Source organism: Schistocerca piceifrons, chromosome 1 (genome assembly GCF_021461385.2).
Source record: "Schistocerca piceifrons isolate TAMUIC-IGC-003096 chromosome 1, iqSchPice1.1, whole genome shotgun sequence".
Taxonomy (NCBI): Eukaryota; Metazoa; Arthropoda; class Insecta; order Orthoptera; family Acrididae; genus Schistocerca; species Schistocerca piceifrons.
Window position 1 is genome coordinate 513,677,065 of NC_060138.1, and position 25,254 is coordinate 513,702,318.

General features: G+C 43.0%; 1 protein-coding gene across 1 annotated transcript in view; it reads left to right on the forward strand.

Annotated features, from left to right (window-relative positions):
* The first annotated feature begins 2,191 nt into the window (after positions 1-2,191).
* Positions 2,192-25,254, forward strand: part of LOC124797586 — an 83,480-nt gene continuing 60,417 nt past the window's right edge. Inside the window, exons 1-3 of the mRNA XM_047260797.1 lie at positions 2,192-2,236; positions 16,730-16,823; positions 21,763-21,801. Of these exons, the coding sequence (XP_047116753.1) occupies positions 2,192-2,236; positions 16,730-16,823; positions 21,763-21,801 (178 nt within the window). The remainder of the gene's footprint in view (positions 2,237-16,729; positions 16,824-21,762; positions 21,802-25,254) is intronic.

Sequence of the window (25,254 nt, forward strand, 5' to 3'; positions counted from 1 at the left end):
ACCCCAACCATGCTTTCGTAGTTCAACCCCCATTGGGAGGAACTGTATCTGTTTACAGAAAAAGATGGTGTTGCAAAATGTTTAGTATGTCACAAAACGCTGAATTCTTTTAGGAAATTTAATTTGCAGCGACATTATATGTCGTACCACGCGAAAGACTACGGAAGTGGAAAATGTGATGGACCAGATCGTGCACAGGAAGTTATTAAACTTAAAAGAAAGCTATCCGAAGAAGATCTGGACGACGAAGAAAAATCAACTGAGGCAGCTCTCAGAGTGAGTTACAAAACTGCTTTGCTTTTAGCAAAATCCCTGCGCCCCTTCACTATGGCGATTTAATAAAAGTATGTTTGGTAGTTGCAGCGGAACATTTGAGTCCATCTCAAGTTGAACACTTTCGGATTGTGCCATTATCTAACATGACCATTATGCGTCGCATAGAGGATACGGCAGACGACGTCCAAAGCCAGCTTGCAAATATCTGTAAAGATTTTATGGCGTATTGTCTAGCTCTGGACGAAAGTGTTGATATCACTGGAACAGCGCAGCTTGCCATATTTATTAGAGCTGTTAATAGAGATCTTCAGGTGAGGGAGGAGCTCCTCGATGTAGTAGCCATGCAGAACACTACAACCGGAGGTGATATTTTAAGTAGTGAAGAAAGTGTTGAAAATATAGGATTGTCGTGGAATTCTTTAGTTTCAGTGTCTACAGACGGTGCACCAGCGATGATAGGGAAAAAGTCAGGTTTCGTTGCGCTGTTGACGGAGAAAATGCAAAAACTGACAGTGCTGAATGAAATAAGGGGCGTTCACTTTGTGATCCACCAGGAGAACTTATGTGCAAAGAGTATCACTCTAAATTATGTGATGAGTGTTGTTGTTCGTACAACCAATTATATAAGGAAGTATGGGCTACAACACAGGCAATTTAAAAGCTTTCTTGAGCATGAAAGCCAGTATGGCAGCCTGCCTTATTACAGCGAGGTCCGCTGGCTTAATCGTGGCGAATTATTAAATCGATTTTTTTGCCTATTAGATGGGACAAATACGTTCATGGAAATAAATAACATGTGTGTTCCTGAATTGAAAGAGCCTTCATGGAAATATGATCTCGCGTTCTTAGCAGATGCTTTGAACATTTCACTACGAGGTAAAGATCTGCTAATTACTCATTTCATAGATCGAACACGAGCTTTTAAAATGAAATTGACGCTTTGGGTGAGTCAACTGGAAGCAGGAAATCTAGATCATTTTCCTAAATTATCATCCGTGCAAGATGTTCACAAAGACTGTGAACGTTATTCACATAGTTTAGTTGCCCTTAAGGAAGAATTTGATCAACGCTTTCAAGATCTGACAGCACTAGACAGTGATTTTGATCTGTTCTCCTCTCCATATTCAGCGAATATTGAAGAGATTCGTCCTGAGCTGCAACTAGAAATTATTGACCTCCAGTGTGACAGAGAATACAGAGACAAATTTCAGAACAAGAAAAACATTTTGGAATTCTACAGACACTTCCCTCAGGATAGATTTCCTCGTTTGCACAAATTGGCGGCTACAATAATATCAACGTTCGGTTCCACGTATGTTTGTGAACAACTGTTCTCTTCAATGAAATGTAACGAGACGCGCCTGAGGAACGCATTGTCTGATCGAAATTTAAACTGCACGCTGCGCCTACAGTGCACAAGAACAATTACTCCAAACATAGACGCAATTGTAAAGGGCAAAAAGTACAAGATAACCGAGAATCCCACACTTCAGTGACACCTTTTATTGCGCAACAGTTCACAAATTAATACGAATGTAGAGGCATACACTAAGCTAATAAAATTATGTGGCACCTGTACATTCTCCTTTATTTGTTTCATTTGTCACAGTAATAATTCGTGAGTGATATCCCTGCAGGTGGCCGCAGATTTACATTGACTGGCGGCAGCTGTTGTGTGCCCCACGTGACTCTCCCCACTCTCCGCTTTGGTCCGGTAGTGGGGGTAGCATGCTCGCGCTACTCCTTACTCGCGCCTTGCTGCTCACAGCTTGCTCCGCGAACACGTATGTTGTGAAGCCCTGGTGTACATGGTTCTATTGGAAGAAGTACGCTGTCGCCTTACTCCAAACTTTGAACTGACTTGCTCAGTCATAGGGGCATCTACAGTTTAACATGGATTCCAGACCATGGAGGAATGGTGTTTTTCACGTTAATAAGCAAAGCCAGGAAATTTAATTATGTGAGTTGTTACTCCCACAAATATCCTTATTTTCTACTTCATATAAATAGTTTTAATGGTTGGAAATCATCACAACATGAACATGTCAAAATTTATTATTGTATGTCTCACCACAGTATTATACTTAGATCACAGGTAATTCAGTCATCTTTTCATACTTAACGTATGGTGTCTGAAGGTCCGCACTGCTTAAAGGTGATCCAAACATTCATTGTTCTCTTCTGGCAATTTCCAAAACACAAAAAAATTCATTTTATTTCAGTACTGAAGCATGGATCATATCTTACCAACTTAACCTTATTCCAGGTGTCTGTTCTCTGAATATATATGTTGCAATAAATCTGCTTCTTTGTATTCACAGTTGAATTTTGGATGTTGATGTTCTATGAATGCTGCAACTTCCATTCCCCTGATCAGTTCGTAAAAACTAATATACAGTTTATACATTAACTAGTACTTAAGTGAAATTTATAACATCCCCAGCAATTTAACTACATCTTATATATCCTGCATGAAGATGTAACTTACTATAAAATGCACTGAAAACTAATATTTTATCGCATTTTGCTGAGCTGTCCTATAAGATGATTATTTATTTTGTTGACTGCTGAAGAAGCTGGCATCTTTAAGTATAGGTGCAGTTTCATATTTAGACATGAGTTTTTGACTGCTCATTTTAACTGCTGTATCGTCATTTGCAGTGTTACCACCGCCACTTTCGCCACAGAAAATTCATACATAGCTACTTTCAGCTATAACTGACTCAAAATTGGACCCATACTGAATTTCAACAAAGACTGCATTTAAATAAATTTGTAGTAGTCAGTAATACATAAGACATTTTATATCTATCATTTCCTTTCTGTTCTATGCATTTCAATAATGCAGTGTTTGTAAAATAACAAAACGTTTTTATCTCCACAATGCATAGTATTAGGTTTACAGAGTGAAAAATGTATGTACATGACAAACGTCGTTCAATGCAGTTTCTATTACATGGAAACAATAGGAAAAAGGATAGTTTGATATCATACATCACACAAATTCTTCCCATCTGTTCTCAAACACATAGACAAACAATATTTTCCCCCTAAAACCCCCAGGCACAGAGATAAAAATCTATATTACAATAAGGCTTTCGAGTCCCTTAACAAGGGTCAATTTTGAATGACAAGTAATTTGATAATACATTTACACTCATAAAAGCTATTGTGACATTGTAAACAAATGTATATCTCTTTTCTATAAACCTGTTAACAACATTTTCCAAAACATTTGTTTCGATACATGAAATATTGTTCTTGTTTAATAATGAAGTACTGTTCAAAGAAAATCATATAAATGTAATACTAGTTTTGAACATAATTTTATTTATATTGAGACCTCGTATCCAAAAGTACTGCTTATTAACATTGTTAACTGTTGTATACCTTTTTACGATTGTTTTTATCAAAGATGTATTTGCAACTACATAGCCAATCACATGTGTTCATTCCCTGGTCAACAACCAATGCAAGAACAATATATAACTAGTTAATTGTACAAAATTAACTGTCTGTTCAGGCCAATAATTACATCAGAATGTGAGTAACTGAAAATGTGTCGTGGTCATACGATAGGTGACTGATTATTGTACTAGCAATTGGTTCAAATGCAGATTTTACACAGTCAGAACATACAGACGTGGTACACGTTTATGGCTCTCTGCAGCAAATTCCGTTGCTCTTAAAGAATACTGGCGGAACTTTCAGGCACATTATAATCTGGCCCAACTGATGAAAGTACCATCAGATTGTAAAAAGTATGTAGTTTTGGTTGCCTTGGTATTTTTACGAAGCGAAAATCAGATAGACACGAAATTCCACAACTGTCTTGTACCAAATGCGTCGGAAATATAAAGATACATTAGTAAAAAAATGTCAACGGCCATGTCATGACAGACAATGCAATGGTGACCTACCAAGGTTCACTCAGCCTTGTGATGCCAATTGAGGAGCTATTTGACGGAGTAGTAAAGGCTCCAGGACGCAAAAACTCAGAACAGCAGGGAACAGTGGTGTCAGTTAGTTAGTTTCATGTTCCATGGATCATTGCATCGTTGAATGTAACGATGTGAAACAAGTCATTTTACATTCCCACAACAAATTCATATGTAAATATGGCTACATACTGGCCATTTACAAGAGTTCTTTATCTTTAAAAAATATTACACATGTGAGTCAGTAATTCTGCTCACCACACATTACAATAATAGAAATTCTTCTACAGAATAGAACTATCAAAGAGAAAATTTTTCAGTTTGTTTTCAAATTTTACTTTGCTTTCTGATATTTTATATCACTGGGTTAGTGATCAAAACTTTTGGGTTCTGCATTTTGCACCCCTTCTTATGCTATGGTATTCTTCTAATATTGAATTATGTTCGTCATTGTTTGTACTGAACTGCAGTGGATTATAGATAACAAACTTCATGAGGGAATAAATATACTCTGAAGCAGTATTCAAAATGCCTAACTCCTTAAAGAGACGTCTACAAGATGATTGTGGATGAGCACCACATATTACTCTTGCAGCACATTTTTTGAGCTACAAAAATTTTTCCTTCTTGAAGATGAGTTGCCCCAGATCATTGTTTCACATGACATTGCTGAATAAAAAATTCAAACTTGTCAGCTTACAGATTTCCCCAAGATTTGCAATGATTCTAAGTGTGACCATGGCTGAAGAAAGTTGTTTTAAAAGTTTCAATAGTATTTTTTCAAGTTTAAATTCTTGTTAGTATGAGCACACAAGAATTTTGAAGTTTCCACCCTATTTATTATTTACTCACCCTGTGTTACACTTATTATTAGTGAAACAGTGTGAGACCATTAACTGCAGACCAGCCATTTCTACTTTTAATAACATATTTACCATTTCTTCTGTTGATATACGCTTGGTTCGATTACACTGCTAGTGCCATCTGAAAAAAGAACTAATTCTGCTTGTTGTAAATTAGACAGAAGATCGTTTACATATATGAGGACCAATAGTGGGACTAAGATTAGATTAGACATACTTTTCGTTCCTTTCAAGATCTACGCCATGTCAGAAAAATAAGAACACACAATACAATTTACAAAGTAGAATTAAGAACGGTGTAAGCAGGGTTGCTAATTGTCATCCCCGACGTCTATCTTCTGTTTTTGAGAGGCAATGAGGGAAGCGAAGAAATGAATCCTTCTGGATTAGAGAGTTGTTTGTCGTGGACAGAAAATCATCATGATGAGAATCGTTGTCGACAAAGTAGTACTCGCTAAAACTTAACAAATTCTTTCAGTTGCTTAATGAAATGTTAGCTGTTGGGTACAGAATGGATATAAAGAAAAATAAGGGTGTGGTGTGTACAGCCAGATGACTAAATGTTAAAGAGACTGTGGAGTGAGGAAGAATTTTGTTATCTTGGGTAGAACAAATAAGAAGGAGGGTTGCAAAAAATCCACAGTAGGAAGGATTGCATAAGGCAAATACGGTCTAATGCCAAAATAAAGAATGTGTAACCTATATAAATGTAAACCTTGAAACTTGAAGGCGTTGTTAGGAGCACATCTCTGTATGAGATCAAAATATGGACAATGGGGAAGAAAGAAGATTTTCAAATGTGATGCTACAGGATATCGCGCAACGAGCCAACAAAAACTGTGCCCATCGAAAACGTAATAAAGATAAGAGCTAGAAGGTTTGCCTACATTACAGTTTGACTCATTGCTGAAATCTGTAGCTGACTGGATGGTAGAAGTAAAGAATGAAAGTGGCAGGTCAAGACGTGAGTGTACAACGCAGATCGTTGAAGGTGAAGGGTATAGCAGTTGCAGTGAAATAGGCGACTAGCAGGCCACAGGACTGGACAACTTGCCCTAAGCAAAGATTTTCTTCAGAGTTTTAAAGTATTTTTATTTCACAGTTTTAAAAGTATTTCATAAACATGGTGAGCTGGGAAGTGCGCGTGTTTCATCTGAACAGATAGTTGAACAAAACTCAGAGGAAAAGCGTCATGTATACAGCCTGGCATGAAAAGTACCCGGAAGACATGCTCGTATGTCAAAGCAGATATTGAATTCTCTGTGATAAATAGAACCATTACCACAGTGAATTAGTGCTGTTCATGTCTGCTAATGTTACCAGGCCCGCTAAGGAATATAAAGGGCATGAAAAGCTTCAGATGTTGGGTGTTCTCTGTGGATGAGACGGAGGCCACGTACTGTTATGAGTCAACGTTATCAGCACGTGATAGACTTTGAAATTGGTGTCATTGTAGGTCTCCATTTTACGAGCTGGTTGAATCACGCAATACCCACATTTTTTAGGCATACCGATACGATAACGTCCCGTTTTTGGACTACATATGGATATGAAGGTAGACAAAAAGTCTTCAGGACCCCGATTAACCAGAACCGATCACGAAAAGAGATGGTCGAGATATTGCACACCAAACTCAAAGGTACCGATTCACACCTCCGCCTACCAACCATGAGAAAGCTATGGCTTCATTGCGACATTCTGTTTCATCTCGCCCTGTTGGTCGGAGACTAGTAGCAGCCAGACAAGGGAATTACTGTCGAATGCTAGGCTGCCACTAACACTAAAACATAAACGCTCACGTTTGGAGTGGTGCTGTGACCTAGAAGCACGGACTGCTGATGAACTGCGTCGCTTTCTGTTCAGCGATGAATCAAGTTTCTGCACTAAACCTGCTATCGTCGTCGAGTATGGCGGCGATCTCGTAATAGTTCTTATTCTTCCAATATTTTGGAGAGGCACAGCGGTGTTACTCCTGGGGTCATGATGTGACCAGCCATCGGATATATCTTCTGGTCGTCCTGGTAGTGATCGAGGGAACTCTGACGGCAAAGCGGTACGTCACGGACATCCTGTGTCCACATGTGTTACACCCCACAGGGCAGTATAGCAGTAGCCTTTTTAGCACGACACTGCTCGTCCGCACATGGAACGTGTCTCTATGAACTGCCTCTTTGACTTTGAGGTACTCCTGTGGCCAGTAAGATCCCCAGACCTGTCGCCGACAGAACACTTGGGGGGCAGCTCGAACGTCAACTCTGTCTCAGTGCCATTATCAAGGATATCAAGGACCAATAACAACAGTTGTGGTACAGCTTGTCCCAGGAGACGATACAACGGTTTTATGACACCCTTACCAATGGAATCAGTGCATGTGTCCTGGTCAGAGGGAGCACAACGTCATATGGATAAGTGGGCTCCTATTACCAAGTTTTTCGTAAATCCCAATCTATTTAGTAATCACAAAAATAACATCACATTAGCTTTCATTTCATTTCTGTATCCGCTTCTGCGTGCTTCACTTTTTTGTGAAGCAGTGTAATTAACATACTGGTGTGAAACTATTTCGCGTCGACCCTGTGCATGTCTCGGCGTTCCACGACCTTGTGTGTTACCAACATCACATCAAGGGCCCTTGTACTCATTTCTGCATGAACATCCCAGACGTCTTCATATTGTAGACGGTGCTGAGGGACTGGCTTATAATAATAAACGCTACAATAAAATCTTTCGCAATGACAAATAACTAAACATTGTTGCGTTTCGTGGCTCACTACTGACGTGACAGTCTTCAGAACGAAAGATCTTGGATTCGAATACTGTTGTTCCTGCCTCTTTTTATCAGTCGCATACCATTTCCTTGACATCTGGAAAAATTTCGTAAGCTGCGTTTACACCTCTGCGCCTTGTAGCTAGACGCTTTGCGGCTGTACTTGCCCCACATACAAGTAGACAGCTGTCTCCCTGTCTGGTATGGTATGAGTCCTGTACTTGCCCCACTTGCAAGTAGACACCTGTCTCCCTGTCTGGTATGGGAAGAGTCGTGTACTTGCCCCACTTGCAAGTAGGCACCTGTCTCCCTGTCTGGTATGGGAAGAGTCCTGTACTTGCCCCACTTGCAAGTAGACACCTGTCTCCCTGTCTGGTATGGGAAGAGTCCTGTACTTGCCCCACTTGTAAGTAGACACCTGTCTCCCTGTCTGGTATGGGAAGAGTCCTGTACTTGCCCCACTTGCAAGTAGACACCTGTCTCCCTGTCTGGTATGGGAAGAGTTCTGTACTTGCCCCACCTGCAAGTAGACACCTGTCTCCCTGTCTGGTATGGGGTGAGTCCTGTGCCTGCGTACAGTGGTCTGTACACAAAATTCAAAAGCATGCTTGAGTTTGCGCCGGTGCATGCGCCTCCTTGAACTTGAGAACTATTATGTTTCATATGATCATTTGTTGTTCCTTAATGTTTTACCTTACCTTCTAAAGCTCCCTGTATCGGGGATTGTAGTTCGTAAGCATCATTCAAGTTCTACAGGAAATCAGTTCTAAACTGATTGTCTTAGGACAGAGTTCTGAGGTTTAATGTGTACCATTAACAATAATTTGCACGTTCGAAACTGTTAAAATTATTCTCATCCTATTAATGCACGTCGAAAAGAAGGCTGAAAATACACTCCTGGAAATTGAAATAAGAACACCGTGAATTCATTGTCCCAGGAAGGGGAAACTTTATTGCCACATTTCTGGGGTCAGATACATCACATGATCACACTGACAGAACCACAGGCACATAGACACAGGCAACAGAGCATGCACAATGTCGGCACTAGTACAGTGTATATCCACCTTTCGCAGCAATGCAGGCTGCTATTCTCCCATGGAGACGATCGTAGAGATGCTGGCTGTAGTCCTGTGGAACGGCTTGCCATGCCATTTCCACCTGGCGCCTCAGTTGGACCAGCGTTCGTGCTGGACGTGCAGACCGCGTGAGACGACGCTTCATCCAGTCCCAAACATGCTCAATGGGGGACAGATCCGGAGATCTTGCTGGCCAGGGTAGTTGACTTACATCTTCTAGAGCACGTTGGGTGGCACGGGATACATGCGGACGTGCATTGTCCTGTTGGAACAGCAAGTTCCCTTGCCGGTCTAGGAATGGTAGAACGATGGGTTCGATGACGGTTTGGATGTACCATGCACTATTCAGTGTCCCCTCGACGATCACCAGTGGTGTACGGCCAGTGTAGGAGATCGCTCCCCACACCATGATGCCGGGTGTTGGCCCTGTGTGCCTCAGTCGTATGCAGTCCTGATTGTGGCGCTCACCTGCACGGCGCCAAACACGCATACGACTATCATTGGCACAAAGGCAGAAGCGACTCTCATCGCTGAAGACGACACGTCTCCATTCGTCCCTCCATTCACGCCTGTCGCGACACTACTGGAGGCGGGCTGCACGATGTTGTGGCGTGAGCGGAAGACGACCTAACGGTGTGCGGGACCGTAGCCCAGCTTCATGGAGACGGTTGCGAATGGTCCTCGCCGATACCCCAGGAGCAACAGTGTCCCTAATTTGCTGGGAAGTGGCGGTGCGGTCCCCTACGGCACTGCGTAGGATCCTACGGTCTTGGCGTGCATCCGTGCGTCGCTGCGGTCCGGTCCCAGGTCGACGGGCACGTGCACCTTCCGCCGACCACTGGCGACAACATCGATGTACTGTGGAGACCTCACGCCCCACGTGTTGAGCAATTCGGCGGTACGTCCACCCGGCCTCCCGCATGCCCACTATACGCCCTCGCTCAAAGTCCGTCAACTGCACATACGGTTCACGTCCACGCTGTCGCGGCATGCTACCAGTGTTAAAGACTGCGATGGAGCTCCGTATGCCACGGCAAACTGGCTGACACTGACGGCGGCGGTGCACAAATGCTGCGCAGCTAGCGCCATTCAACGGCCAACACCGCGGTTCCTGGTGTGTCCGTTGTGCCGTGCGTGTGATCATTGCTTGTACAGCCCTCTCGCAGTGTCCGGAGCAAGTATGGTGGGTCTGACACACCGGTGTCAATGTGTTCTTTTTTCCATTTCCAGGAGTGTAATATTAATAATATTAATTCAAAAGCGAGTCCACGCGATGAAGATATTTCTGTATTAATACCGGTAAATCATAGACTGATACTTCGATTTACGGAATATTCTATTTCACAAGCGAGTTTACTCTGTTAATTGTTCGAGAGGAAAATATGCTACCACAGAAAATTACGCAATAGTACAGCCCAGATACCACATTATTTTCGCAGTCTACTGTAGAGTAGTGTAGTGTATTGATCTTATATGATTAATCACTTATTTGTTGTTTTCTGTCTCTCTCAGAAAGCATGTTATTGTGTTTGAGAACATTCTGCTTTTTAGGTTCAGTCTAGTTACTGTCTCGTTTGGTCCTACTGTTTTCTTCAAAGCGTCTTTCGAGAAACGATTCTGCTCCTTCATACCCTGAGGATTTTGGTTGAAATCGTATCTTAAACGACATACAATAGTAACCATCACGTGGTATTAGCTCCGTTCTCTAATTTTGTAACTCCATCGCTGCAAATGACCTTCATAAATCTGCTTCTGTTCCCATACTTACCCATACTTTTAAAACGTGTGGTCCAGCTACAGATGCTCAGCCTAAAATTGCAGATGCAAGACATGGCGTCTTAGGAGCCTGTAATAATTTTTCTAGCAGAATTGTTTGATGTTGCTCTGTCCCGCTCAAAATATACAGCACAAAAAGTTGCCGCTATGGCGCACAAAGTAATTGAAAGGAAACGGTCCAACGTTTATGCCAGAATGAACAAAACGCTCTATAATATGCCACATAATTCTTTCATTAACATAAATAGCTGTTAATCGTAATAATTTCCTGATCATAATAGGTTCTTTGTTTTTAACACCAGCCACTTGACCTATTTGATGCCGCCCGCTATGAACTACTCTCCTGCCCTAACCTCTTCATCTCAGAGCAGCACTCGAATCCTGCGTCCTCAGTTGTCTATTGTATGTACTCCATTCTCTATCTGCCTCTACTTTTCTTACCTTTTTTAGCTCCCTCTGGCACCATGAAAGTTACTCCCTGACGTCTTGACACGTGTCCTACCATCCTGTTCATTCTTCTTGACAGTATTTTCCATGTTCCTTTGTTCACCTATTCTGTGATGAAACTCCTCATTCCTTACCTTACTGCCCATCTAAGTTTCAACACACTTCTACAGCACTTCGATTCTCTTCTTTTCCAGTTTTCCCTCAGTCTATGATTCACTACCATACAATACCGTTCTCCAAATCTACATTCTCAAAAATTTCTTCCTCAGATTGGGTCCGATGGTTGATATTAGCGGACTTGTCTTGGCCAGAAATGTCCTAGTTGCCTGTTCTAATCTGTTTCCCATGTCTTCCTTGCTTCGTCAGTCAAGTTTTATTTTACGAGTACTTACAAGAAAGGAGAGTTCCTTAACTCCGTCTACGTCTTTGTCCCCAATTCTCACGTCTTAAGACTGATATACTTTCACCTAGAATTCTAATCCCACTCTTGAATCTTCCTTTTATTTCCGTAATTAATTCTTCGGCGTATATACTAAATAGTTGGCGTAAGAGACTGCATCGTTGTCTTACATCCTTTTTAATCCGAGCACATCGTTTTTCGTCCTCCAGTCTTATTGTTCCCTCTCGGTTCTTGTACATGTTGTATGTTACACCACCTTACCTGTACCTTACTGCCGGCCGCGGTGGTCTCGCGATTCTATGCGCTCAGTTCGGAACCGCGCGACTGCTACGGTCGCAGGTTCGAATCCTGCCTCGGGCGTGGTTGTGTGTGATGTCTTTAGGTTAGTTAGGTTTAAGTAGTTCTAAGTTCTAGGGGACTGATGACCACAGATGTTAAGTCCCATAGTGCTCAGAGCCATTTGAACCATTTTGTAGCTTACTTCATGCTCTCTCAGAATTTCGAACATTTTACATTATTTTTCACTGTGAATGCTTTTTCTAGGTCGACAAATCCTTTGAGCATGTCTTTATATTTTTTTTTATTTATTGATTTATTTTTTAGTCTTGCTCTCATTATCAAGCGGTATGTCAAAACTGCCTCTCTGGTGCCTTTACCTTTGCGAATGTGAAATTTATCGTCATCTAACAGATACTCGTTTTTCCTTTCCATTCTTTTGTGTATTATTTTTCTTAGCAACTTTCGTCTATTGTGCGACTGCTCTGGCACTTATCTGCCGCCGACCGCGGTGGCCGAGTGGTTCTAGACGCTCCAGTCCGGAACCGCGCGACTGTTACGGTCGCAGGTTCGAATCCTGCCTCAGGCATGGATGTGTGTGATGTCCTTAGGTTAGTTAGGTTTAAGTAGTTCTGTGTTCTAGGGGACTGATGACCTCAGATGTTAAGTCCCATAGTGCTCAGAGCCATTTTTGAACATATCTGCCCTTGCTCTATTCGAGGTTTTGTGGCTGTTATTTTTGCGAGAAACTTATGAGTTTCCAGACTCATAAATTTTAGACGTCATCTTGTCTAGACGCCAACTGTTTTCCACTTTCGCCAATGACTTTAGGAATTCAGAAGGCATGTTTTCTGCCCCTTCTGTCTTCTTTGATCGCAAGCTTTCAAAATCTACAATAAATTCTGACTAATACTGCATCCCCTATATGTTCCATATCGACTCACATTGCTTCCTCAATCACGCCATCACAAAAGTTCTCCTTCTTATAAGCGCCCTAAGTGTACTCTTTCCACCTATCCCTATCTACTCTGTGCTTAACACGACGACCATTTCTTTTTCGATTTCTTCCCATCCTTCCTGAAATCATTTAGCCTTACCTTCTTTCCACTTCCTGTTTATAAGGAGCAGGCACGTGAAAATGGTACAGAAGGGAAAAAAGATAATAAACTGTTTTTTACTTCAAAAGTAATCGGCATACCTGTTAATACTTTAATCCCACTCTTGAGATAAGAAGGGTATTTGCTTTCATGGAAAAATGTTTGCAGATCGCTGCAGAACCATGTTTGCACCTCTTAGTCCGAAGCAAAACGACAGCCGCGAACATTTATATTCAGAGCTGCAAGATATGGAAATCGCATAGGGAGGGACCGGGACTATATGTAGGATGCGTAAGGGCTTCCCAGCGATGCTTCTGAAGCGCAGTCCAAACGATCTTGACAGCTTGTAGGCAACGTATAATTGGCATTAATATAACTCAGAAATGGGAGCGACATATTGTCCTTTTTACACACATCAAAACAGGTTTTGCATCACCTCGGTTCCGTGAGTTCCAGAATCTGTACAGAAAATTGGAATAGAGATCGACATAATCATTATATCCGCCCTTTTTACTGCTCATGAAAACCACACATCGCATGTTGTACCACCATACAGAGAGACCTTCCGAGGTGATGGTCCAGATTGCTGTACACACCGGTATCTCTAAGATCAAGTACCACGTCCTCTTGCATTGATACATGCCTGTATTCGTCGTGGCATGCTATCCACAAGTCCATCAAGGCACTTTTGGTCCAGGTTGTCCCATTCCTCAACGGCCATTCGGCGTAGATCTCTCAGAATGTTTGGTGGGTCACGTCGTCCCTTTTCAATCTATCCTTTTCTATGTTCGATAGGGTTCATGTCTGGAGAACATGCTGGCCACTTTAGTCGAGCGGTGTCTTTGCCTTGAAGGAAGTCATTCACAAGATGTGCACGATGGGGGCGCGAATTGTCGTCCATGAAAACTAATGCCTCGCCAATATGCTACCGATACGGTTGCTCTCTCTGTCGGCGGATGGCATTCACGTATCGTGCAGCTGTTACGACGGCCATGACCACCAACAGCTCCACGTAATGCTACCCCAAAACAGCAGGAAACTCCCACCTTACTGCATTCGCTGGACAGTGTGTCTAAGGCGTTAAGCCTGACCGGGTTGCTTCCTAACACGTCTCCGAAGATTGTCTGGTTGATGGCATATGCGACAATCATCTGTGAAGAGAACGTGATGCCAGTCCTAAGCGGTCCATTCGGTATGTTGTTGGGCCCATCTGTTCCTCGCTGTATGGTGTCGTGGTTGCAAAGATGGACCTCGTCAAGGAAGTCGGGAGTGTCCTGTGGCTGCTCGAAAAGCATTATTCAACATGGTGGCGTTGCTGTCAGGGTTCCTCCGAGCCATAATCCATAGGTCGCGGTCATCCACTGCAGTAATAGCCCTTGGGCGGCCTGAGAGAGGCATGTCATCGACAGTTCCTGTCTCTCTGTATCTCTTCCATGTCCGAACAACATCGATTTGGCTCACTGTGAGACGCCTGGGCGCTTCCCTTGTTGAGAGCCCTCCCTGGCACAAAGTAACAATGCGGAAGCGATCGAACCGCGGTATTGACCTTCTAGGCTTGGTTGAACTACAGACAACACGAGCTGTGTACGTCCTTCCTGGTAGGATGACTGGAACTTATTGGCTGCCGGACTCCCTCCGTCTAACAACCGCTGCTCATGCATGGTTGTTTACATTTTGGGCGGATTTAGTAACATCTCTGAAGAGTCAAAGGGACTGGGTCTGTGATACAATACCCACAGTCAACGTCTATCTTCAAGAGTTCTGGGACGCAAAACTTTTTTTGATTTGTGTATGTACACAGACTGAATCTGCTAGTAAAGATTTGTACGAAGGGTGGGAATCGAACTTGGGTCTCCTGCTTACCAGGACGGTGCGTTAGTCACCAACTCACCTTGGTACTGCGGTTGACACAACTGCAGGTATTACCCTGGCGCGCGTTTCTTCTCGATCCAAACTCTCACTGCCACCCCAGCATACTTTGAATTCCCCCTTACACAAACAGAATTGCCGAGGGTATCCATGTTCTGGAATAGCACCTCTGCATCGAACGTAAATCGGGGATTCAGCCTGAAACCCAGGTGTAGTTAATTATACGAATGTAATGATACATTTTCAGAGACAGGTGCTTGACTTGCAGTGCCAAGGTGTCTTAATAGCTAAAGCACCTGTGTAGTAAGCAGGAGATCCGGGTTCAATTCCCGGGTTTAGTACAAGTTTTCACTCACCGTTCCAGTATATATACATAAAATCATATATCGATGAGACTACCAGAGTCTCTGAAATTGTGTCATTTCATTTGTATTGTTATCCATTTTGACTGTGTTGCTTTAATACCTCGAACCTTGTTCAGTCTTCCACTTCCACAGAATATGACTGCCAAAGTCCTTGCAACCTAGTGTGAGATACATTCATTTCACTCCTCCTGTCCGTAACCCCTTCGATTGACCACTTGATACAGCTATTCCTTAGACACATTTCTATTTAAAGAAAAGAAAAAAGAAAAGCACTAACTTCCACGATTAGTTATTATACCTTATCAGAAATTTGTGTATCTTGCTCGAAGTTCGTGCCGAACAATTTCTTCTATAACGATGTTTTCTGGAGGAGAGCCGTCGTCAATCTGCATGGAACGGAATTTCAGTGGACTTACAATGATGTTGGTTGCAGATGAGTAAAATCTGAGCTCGATTTTTTGGTACTTTTTTTAAATTATTAGTGGATTTTTCTCGCATTTCAGCATTAGCGTCTCTATTTGTCTTTATGGCCGATGGCAAACCCAGTATATCATACGCCGTTAGTCTTTCTAATTACGTTACGATAATTGTCTTGTGACAGTGTCCCCAATGAATCGAAAATGGAGTGTCTTTCTCTTGCATTTTGGTTGGCACTTCTCACATTCTGCATTTCAGACAGACAAGCGTTTAAACATTTTGCTCGTATTAAATTAGTTGGTGTGGTGAGTGGGCTAGTTATTTCAGTACCTTTGATTTGTCAGTTTTCGAGTTTTAATTATACCGGCAATAGTGTCATAAGTGACTGACCATGTCCTCTGTTAGGTTAAGCAGAAATAAAGGATAGTACTTTCCCACAATGATTGTTAGATGTTTTCAAGCATAGGACAAGCACATGAGAGTCCAACAACGGCCCTCTCAATCGGTGTATCATTTTCTCAGATCCTCACCCTCCTTTCTTTCTTTTCGACCTCATAGAACTACAGGTAAAACGTGAAGTGATGTTAAATAGGACTGGAGTGGCTACGCAGAAAACTAATAAGTTCATTTAAATAATGACAACAGCGTTTCTCCATGGCACACGTGCTTGTAACAATGTCGATCAGTTGCGCTCACCGCCATACTGCTCTGAATACCGTGGTACCACTGTGGGGACGTAGAACCACTGGCTCTACCCCCACCAATAACATCGCTGCCCTACTGCATCAAGAACAGCTGTATCTTTGCCAGATCGGTTCTCTGTAGCACGTGCTCTATGGTACATGCGTTGTGTACACGCCTCGAGAGTTACAAGAGTGCGAGTTACTTATCGTCGTAATTAGCACCCCGCTCCCCACTACCTACGCTATTGTTATAAAGACATTTCATTGTGTTGTACTTAAGCGAAATGTAAATTTTTGACTTCATTCCACTTCCCAATGTTTCCACTCCACGAGATCGATGGAATAAAACGGATGCAGCAATATGTAGTGTAATCACGATGTGATCTTTGTCACTAACCGTAAAAATTTGTTTTCGAGAGGGAAATACTTTGAAAAACAATCACAGCCTAAAGATGAGACGCTGCGATGTGTTTCAGTACTCCTTTGTGACACCCGTCACGTCACTGGTGGTGGTGAAACCTAACGACACTTCTGCTGTGGACCTGCAACGCGCTGGTGGAAGCCAGAGAGGTATATAACGTCTATGAAATACAGCAATACACTTAGAAATAAGGTATTTCGAAGCTTACAGTTACCGTAATAGTTTCTGTTCTTATTAGTGCATCTATAGTGTGCCTCCACGTACATGGTAAAAATTGTATAACTTTTTCACAGGCTTTAAATTTTCGCTTTATTTCCTCTATTACTGCATTCTGTTGTAAACTGAAATATATTTTCATTCTGGCTTAACTGTGGCTAACACCGTTTTAAAAAGTGCACGATCCTAATGTTAAGCACGAGTATGCACCACTTAACATTTAAGTTCGAAGCCTGCCTTACTAAGGATGGTATTTTGAATTTAGACGAGTGAGCTCCGTCTCTATTTCTGTTTACGGAATGAATTCAGGCGGCGCTCTCTTTCCCTCTTGGGTCTGCTCGGCGCGGAGTTTGCTCCAGACAAGTCGTCGCTACGCGCGCCCCCTGCAGGATCCCCCACCCGAGGGATGAATCACTGGCGACACAGCCTGCAGTCATTCGCTCGCTTCGACCCCGCCACACACGAGCCGTTTTCCAAGCGATTTCTACCAGTATTTCGAACGCCGCTGTGATGTGAAATTAACTAGTATATGGTAGTGGTAGCTGACCTCTGTGTGTCGACTAATATTTGCAAGTAAATAGAGAAAGAAGCGAAACGATGAAACTCATTTCTTGGGAACTTCAGTTTACTTTACAGAACACTTAACGTTTTTCATCAAGGTCAAATGGGACCCCTCTGCAGGTGTGCCCCAGGGCTCTGTCCTCTCTCCTCTCCTCTACCTCCTGTACACGGCAGATATGCCCCAACCCCCCCCCCCCCCCCTCCAGTACACCTCTTGCAATATGCGGATGACACCGCATTCCTCGCCCTCGCTCCTACCCTCCAACGGTCCCAACGCCTTCTCCAGAATCACATTGACCTTTTTGCTGCATGGTGTAACCAGTGGCTCCTGAAACTCACTCCTTCCAAGACCTAGGCAATCATCGTAGGTCGTACCACTCACTCCTTCCGGCTCCTGGATTTCTCCCATACTGTCTGCACCCGTCCTGTCCGCCTCACCCCCACCCTCACCTACCTTGGCCTCACCATTGACCGTCACCTCACCTGGATCCCTCATCTCCGCTCCATCCAATCCAAAGCCCACATCCGCCTCCAACTCCTCAAACTCCTCTCCGGCCGGACATGGGGGTTGCACCCCTCTACCATCCTCCACACCTACAAATCCTTAATCCGTCCCATCCTCTGTTATGCCAGTCCTGCCTGGATATCTGCCCCCCCCCCCCCAAATTCTATAAGTCCCTCCAGATCCTTGAGCGTCATGCACTCCACCTCGCCTTCCGTATACGCCTCCCATCCCCATGCGGATCATCTATGATCTCATTCCTTTCCCCCATCTGCTCCTATTCCTCGAACATATCTGCATCCTCTACACCTCCCGCCATTTTGAACCCCCTCATCCCCTGGTTGCTCCTCTCCTCTCCGATCCCCGCCCCCTGCCTCGTCTTCACCGTTGTGTCCCCCCTACCCTCCATCTCTACACCCTACATCTCCTTTCCCAAGGTGGCTTCCATCAACTCCCCCTCCCGGATGATGCCCTCTCTCCCTCCATTTATCCCTCCTATCAACCCTGATCCTCACTCCCCCTCCTTTCCTCTGTCCTTTTCCCGGGCTCCCTCTCCCCCCCTTCCATCCTCTTTCTTCCCCACCTCCCCTCTCTTTGCCCCCTTCTCTCCCCTGCGTCCTTTTCCATTTCCCTCCTCTGCCTCCTCTCATTCCCTCTCGCGTCTGCCCTTCTCCCATCTTTATTAGTCCTCTCCCTCCTTGGTTCCCCCCCCCCTTTTCGTTTTTTCCTCTCCTCCCTCCTTGTTTTTCCCGCTCCTGCAGGTCCCCCCCCCCCCCCCCCCACCATCTGCCTTTGGCTCGGGAGTGTCGTCTTTGTGTTGCCACTTTCGTGCAGTGTTCTACAGTGAGTGTTTTACAGTGCGTGTTTTACAGTGTGTGTTCCGTGTTGTGTTTTTTGGGACTTGTTGCGAACGGCCATCATACTGTCGCTGGGTGTGCCTTTTATCTCTTGCGAACAGAAGCCAGACTGTCGCCATGTTTTTTAATTGTGTGTCTACTCTGTTACTTGTCTGATTCCTGTGTCTTTTCTCTACATTGCCAACCCCTTTTGCTTTCTGTTTTAACTTTCCGCAATTTTACGCCATTTTACACATTAAATCGCCATTTTATCGCCTGTTTTTCTTTGTTCCTGTCTTCTTCCTTTATTTAAAAAAAAGTCTGTAGGCCGTAGAGCAGCGTAGTAAGCTGCTGCCGGCCCGCCCCCTTCGGGGGGGAATTGAAAATCAATAAAGAAAAAAAAAAAGGTCAAAGGGGTGTTTACATTCTTTCAGTCTATATTTCGCAAATAAAGCTTGAAGTCCACGAGATTCATTTATTGTTCTCGCAGTTTAATAAAAAGTGGATTCGCCCTCTCGATACGTTCATATTATTACTTACATATTCGAGTCAGAAAACAGATACCATACACGGTAATTATCATAGCAAAAATATCAAATAAAGAATTAGCAAGCTACACCACTCTTAACCAACATGTTGCAAATTCATTTTTGCCCTGTGCCACAAACAGATATTCTGTGCAAGATGCAGGGCACAGTTGACCATCCAGTAGGTGCTCCATGGTCTGTGGTTTTCCACAGTCAGATTTGGTGGTATTCACAGGACAGAATTTTAAGTCAGATATCTGTGTATAAATGTTATCAATAGCAGAACTGCATGTTTCTGTAGCTCTCGTTATAAATGACAGGAAAAAACTACATTAAATGACAAGGGCCGTAGCATAGATATGCCCTATAAAATTTAATTAAAAGTCCAGTTAATATTACCTCATTCACTTTAGAAGTTAAAAATTTTAATAAGGCGTCTAGTTATTTCGAATTCACTGGCCGGAGCCCGTATATTTTGACTTACTGTGGACTTCCCACCAATTTATGCTTCTACTCACAAGCTGCAAAATGCTCTCATTGAGATTGTCGTTTTTGGATTTGCATTCCTTCTTGATATACGTGGTAGCTTTATAGAATGGTTCGTTCTCCATAACCAACTATAAATTCTAGTGTAAAGTACTTCCTCCACTTCAGTATAGCGAAATGAAACAAAAGTACACAACAACGCTCAATGTCTACACAAGGAAGCCGCAGTCACGCAGCTATGCTGCTGAAAATGGCCGATTCGTCGAAACATTTCGTCAGATTGCTTGGGAATTACGAGTGATCAGCGATCGATCGCTGTGATCTGCGATCTGCCCCCACGCATTCTATCTACCGAGAGACTGCCTGACCTAGCGCCGAATTGCTGTGATCTGTCGCTCGTGTGTGGTACTCTGGAGGAAACTATCGGTGAGCTGGTTGATGGGAGTACTGTAGGTCAAACGATAAAGTCGAAATATATCCAACGGCTCTGGTTTCTAGTTTCTGCCAGTGTTAACCACCAGGCACCACTGGCTCAGCGTGTCTACTGTCAATAGAAACTGGCAGTACACACAGAGATAGTGACCAGTGAAATGTCATGTGTAGTTTAATTTGAAACCGTATTATTCATGGACATGTTGTCTGATAGCTACTGATGGCGACAGTAAAATATGCAGTAACCGTCAATGAATTTCGATTTTTACCGACTAAGCTACCGGTACTACCATCACCAATCTCACCATGAATCTTCTAAGAGTATCCTTGTAGTAATTTTGAAATCTGTGGTAAGACCTTATGGGACGAAACTGCTGAAGTCATCGGTCCCTAAGCTTGCACACTACTTAATCTAACTTAAACTATCTGACGTTAAGGACAACACACACAGCCATGCCCGAGGGAGGATTCGAACCTCTGACGGGGAGAGCCGAGCGAACCGTGACAGAACGCCCGAGACCGCGCGGCTACCCCACGCGTCAAAGTAGTACGTTCTTAATGGCGATTCCTCGAAAGCTATAAAACAGTCAGGGGTGTCTTTCAAAACTAATCTTTAATTACTTTGTTGATATTATTTAAAACAATAACTATGACAAAGTAAAGTTAATAAAGAAATGACGGAAACAAAGTTAATAAAGGTGTACGGGATCAGTGATATCTGGCCGGAAAACCTGGGGCTTACTCTAACAATGCAGGCGAAAATTAAAGTGACAAAAAGACAGAAATTTCTATAAAAATGTGTACTCTCGCGTAGTTACCTGTACAAAGAAATCATAACATGTCACAAACATTTCATAAACATTCGTTTGGACTGTGTTTCTGGTTCGTACAGGGGATGCTTCTACAATAAGGTCAAGGTTCCAAAGGACGAACCCCGCCTCTGTGGCTTCCAGATCAAGTTAGAAGCATTATCTTTCGTTTGGTCACGGAACTCATCGGGACTATTCACCGAACGCAACTTTTCACATTATTTTGCTAAACTATGTCTGCATGTCGTATGTTGGGCTGCTTTGAAGCAAAAGTATTGTAGCCTGAGAAACATTTTTTCCCTTATCATCAGCAGCATTTATGAATGATCATTTCAGAGATCTACACTGAGCAACCACACAAGCCGCGAAGCTTGTGCCGTAGTCGTCAGTTGATACCAGTTTCATATGAGGTCGTATAACTGACACTCGAAAATCTGTTCTTTTCACGGCTTGAAGACGATACATCCTGGGAATGAAATCTCTGTTATGACGTAATCCTCACCTGACGCTTGCAATGAATTTACCTGTGTTCTGATACCCAAATTTAGCGAATAGTGATGTAATTTTACTATTTGAGATTTCATAAAATATTCCAGTTGTTCTAGACATGTTTTAGCTACGGGGTACGTGGGTTCCTCATTGTATTCTAAGATACTGCACTTCTGTGTTACCAGCACAGATAATACAGGAGCTAATTTTGTTTCCCGGGTGTTTTGCAGACTACTTCCCCAGCGGGACGCTGTCCACACTGTCGGCAGGTGAGATATTGCATTGTTTCACTATGTAGCACCGCAACTACTTGCTCAAAAATTAATGAACTAGTTATTATCTTGTCAACTACGCTGTGTTTACAAATGAAATACTCATTAATAACTGGTAATTTTAGTGTGAATAAGAGAGTCTCCTGCGTTTATTGGTCTATAAGATGGGTGGCTAATTTGACTCGTATCCTGAAGTTGCTGGTGGAAGATGTGCAAGCAGCCATTCTGATTAGCAGCTTTGCGTGTTTTTCGTAAGTTGTTTCATGTGAATGCCGGAGAGATTGTTTCGACAGCCCTCCGTCACCACTTCGTCCATATACGATGCGGCGTAGACAGTATAATATTTAAGGGAGAAAAACCTTGTTTTCAAATGTTCTGCTGCCCTTGCTGCTTGCTTAACGTGAAAAAATAAATGACTGATGGTGAAGCTATTAACTGTTGCTTCCACCAAAGTTCGAATCGTGAGCTCTGACGTTAGTCAGCACGGATAACAAAATAGAGCAAGAAAAACACTGTTCATAGGGCATCCCAATGCATGGTTGGATTTCAGAATACTGGCTTTGTCACTGTCCTGGAGCCAACCAAAGCATGTGTCGCATTTAACCATAAATGAACTCAGTCACTAGAATATTAAAACTTGTGGTGAAATAGTGTTCACTTCTCACTTTTCACAGACTGAAATTATTCGAGGAAATAAAACAAATATCCTTTCACACTATTCATCTCCATCAACGTTAACTGCAGAACACTTCATACATGTTAAGTCAAAGTCACCTAGGCCAATACTATTCAAAGTGCGACGTGAATTTCTTACAGTTACGAACAAGACACACGTAACTTATCCAGGTACGACCTATCTGTTGTCGAATTCAGCCTCCAACTGAGAGTCGAACTCCAAGTGCGTAGCGTGAAAATAGCAGAATACGGACTGAGAGTAAATCAAAGAAATACGATGATAATGAGAAGTGGCAGAAACGACAACCGCAAGAAACTTAACATCGGACTGATGGTCACGAAGCATATGAAGCTAAGGAATTCTACCTAGGCAGCAAAATAACCAATGACGGACAAAGCAAGGAGGGCATCATAAGCAAACTAGCACTGGCAAAAAGGGCACTCCAGGCCAAGAGAAATCTACAACTATGAAACATACGCATTAATTTGAGGAAGAAATTTCGGAAAATGTACGTCCGGAGTGCAGCACTGTATGGTAGTGAAACATGGACTGTGGGAAAATCGGAACTGAAGAGAGTCGAAGCATCTGAGATGTGGTGCCACAGACGAATGATTACAATTAAGTGGACTGATAAGATAAGGAATGAGGAGGTCCTGCGCAGAATCGAAGAGGAAAGGGGTATGCGGAAAACATTGACAAGGAGGCGGGGCAGCATGACAGGACATCTGTTAAGACATCAGGGAATATCTTCCATAGTACAGGGTGACACAGTAAAACGGGAACATTTGCAAAATCCAGTAAAACTAGAAGTGATGAAGAAAAGAAATTGCATTCATAGTAACTGAAACCTTACAACTCTGTCATTTTCGAAACGTTGATGGTATTTATCATTTTTTAAAAATTGCGTCCTTTAGATGGCGTCATCCTTTATGAATACGAGTACATTCGTGAAATCTGCTGTTGAGATTCCTGATTGACCGCTGCAATATCTCAGCTGGGATACTGTCAACTACATCCCGAATTCTCTGTTTTAACTCATCCAGGGTTCTTGGTCGAGTCGTGTAGACTTTGCTCTTGAGGTAGCTCCACAAGAGAAAATCACAAACTGATAAATCTGACGATCTAGGGGGCCAGGGAATGTTACCGAACAATGAGGTCATACGGTTGCCAAACAATTCTCGCAAATTTGGCATTGATAGTCGTCAATGTGTGATGTCGCTCCATCCTGTTAAAACCAGGATTCATGAACCTTCGTAAAGTTGTTCTGTGCAGGTGTAATGAAAGTTCTTAACATCTCCACTTAATGGTCGGTATTGACAATTATTGTGTTTCCCTGTTGATCTGCGAGAAAATGTGGTCCGATAATCCAATGTGATGAAACACCACACCATATCGTCAGTTGACTAGCGTGTAAATGGCGCTCATAAACGTCATTAAGATTTATGTTTGTCCAGTAACGATAGTTCTGTTTATTCACATAACCTGTGAGAGGAAAATGTGCCTCATCTGACATCCACACATGTTTAGAAATTCATCGTCATTGTTTATTTTTGTTCAAATGGCTCTGAGCACTATGGGACTTAACTGCTGAGGTCATCAGTCCCCTAGAACTTAGAACTACTTAAACCTAACTAATCTAAGGACGTCACACGCATCCATGCTCGAGGCAGGATTCGAACCTGCGACCGTAGCGGTCGCGCGGTTCCAGACTGTAGTGCCTAGAACCGCTCGGCCACTCCGGCCGGAATTTATTTTTGTTATCATTGTTGACAGAAACCTAATCATAACCGGTAATCGTTGTTCTTCAATTGTTGCACAATCCGTAGTTTGTACGGATGAAATTTTAAATCAAGTTGACGAATTCTAGGAACACTCTCTCGGGACATTCCAACCACTGCTGCTTGCTTACGAATTGAACGCCGTGGGCTCCGTGACAGACTCGCGTACATCATCAATGTTCGCTGGAGAACGCACACTTCTTCGTCGTTCTGTTGGGCTGTTCTTGAGGGCAGATCCATTCTCTTCAAAGTTATTAATCCAACATTTCATCGCGTGTTTCGACAGAACGGCATCATGACGTCCTAAATTATAAAAACGCCGAAACTCCCTCTGCGCCACTCCAAACTATCACTGTTGTTATAAAACATTTTCATGGCTAACGCACGCTGTTGTCCGTTCCACTGATCCATGATTACTGACATGGCGGCCTGTTTACTCGTTGCCACCTGCCCTGCCTGCCACTACTCATTTCAAACATTCCCGTTATTGGTTCAAATGGCTCTGAGCACTATGCGACTTAACTTCTGAGGTCATCAGTCGCCTAGAACTTAGAACTAATTAAACCTAACCTAAGGACATCACACACATCCATGCCCGAGGCAGGATTCGAACCTGCGACCGTAGCGGTCGCCCGGTTCCAGACTGTAGCGCCTAGAACCGCACGGCCACTCCGGCCGGCTTCCCGTTATTCTGTCTCTTCCTCTACTAGAAGGACTTGTAGAGGTCAAAAACTGTAGAGGAAGACATAGATTGGAATTCATCCAGCAAATAACTGAGGACGTAGTTTGCAAGTGCTACTCTGAGATGAGGAGGTTGCCACAGAAGAGGAATTCGTGGCGGGCCGCATCAAACCAGTCAGAAGACTTATGACTAAAAAAAAAAAAAAACACTTATAAATATCAAACAGTTAAACTAACTACAATTATACACCTCTAATTACCTCTATTTACTAATTCTTTCGCTAATCTCACTATTTCATGTTTTATTTCCCAGAA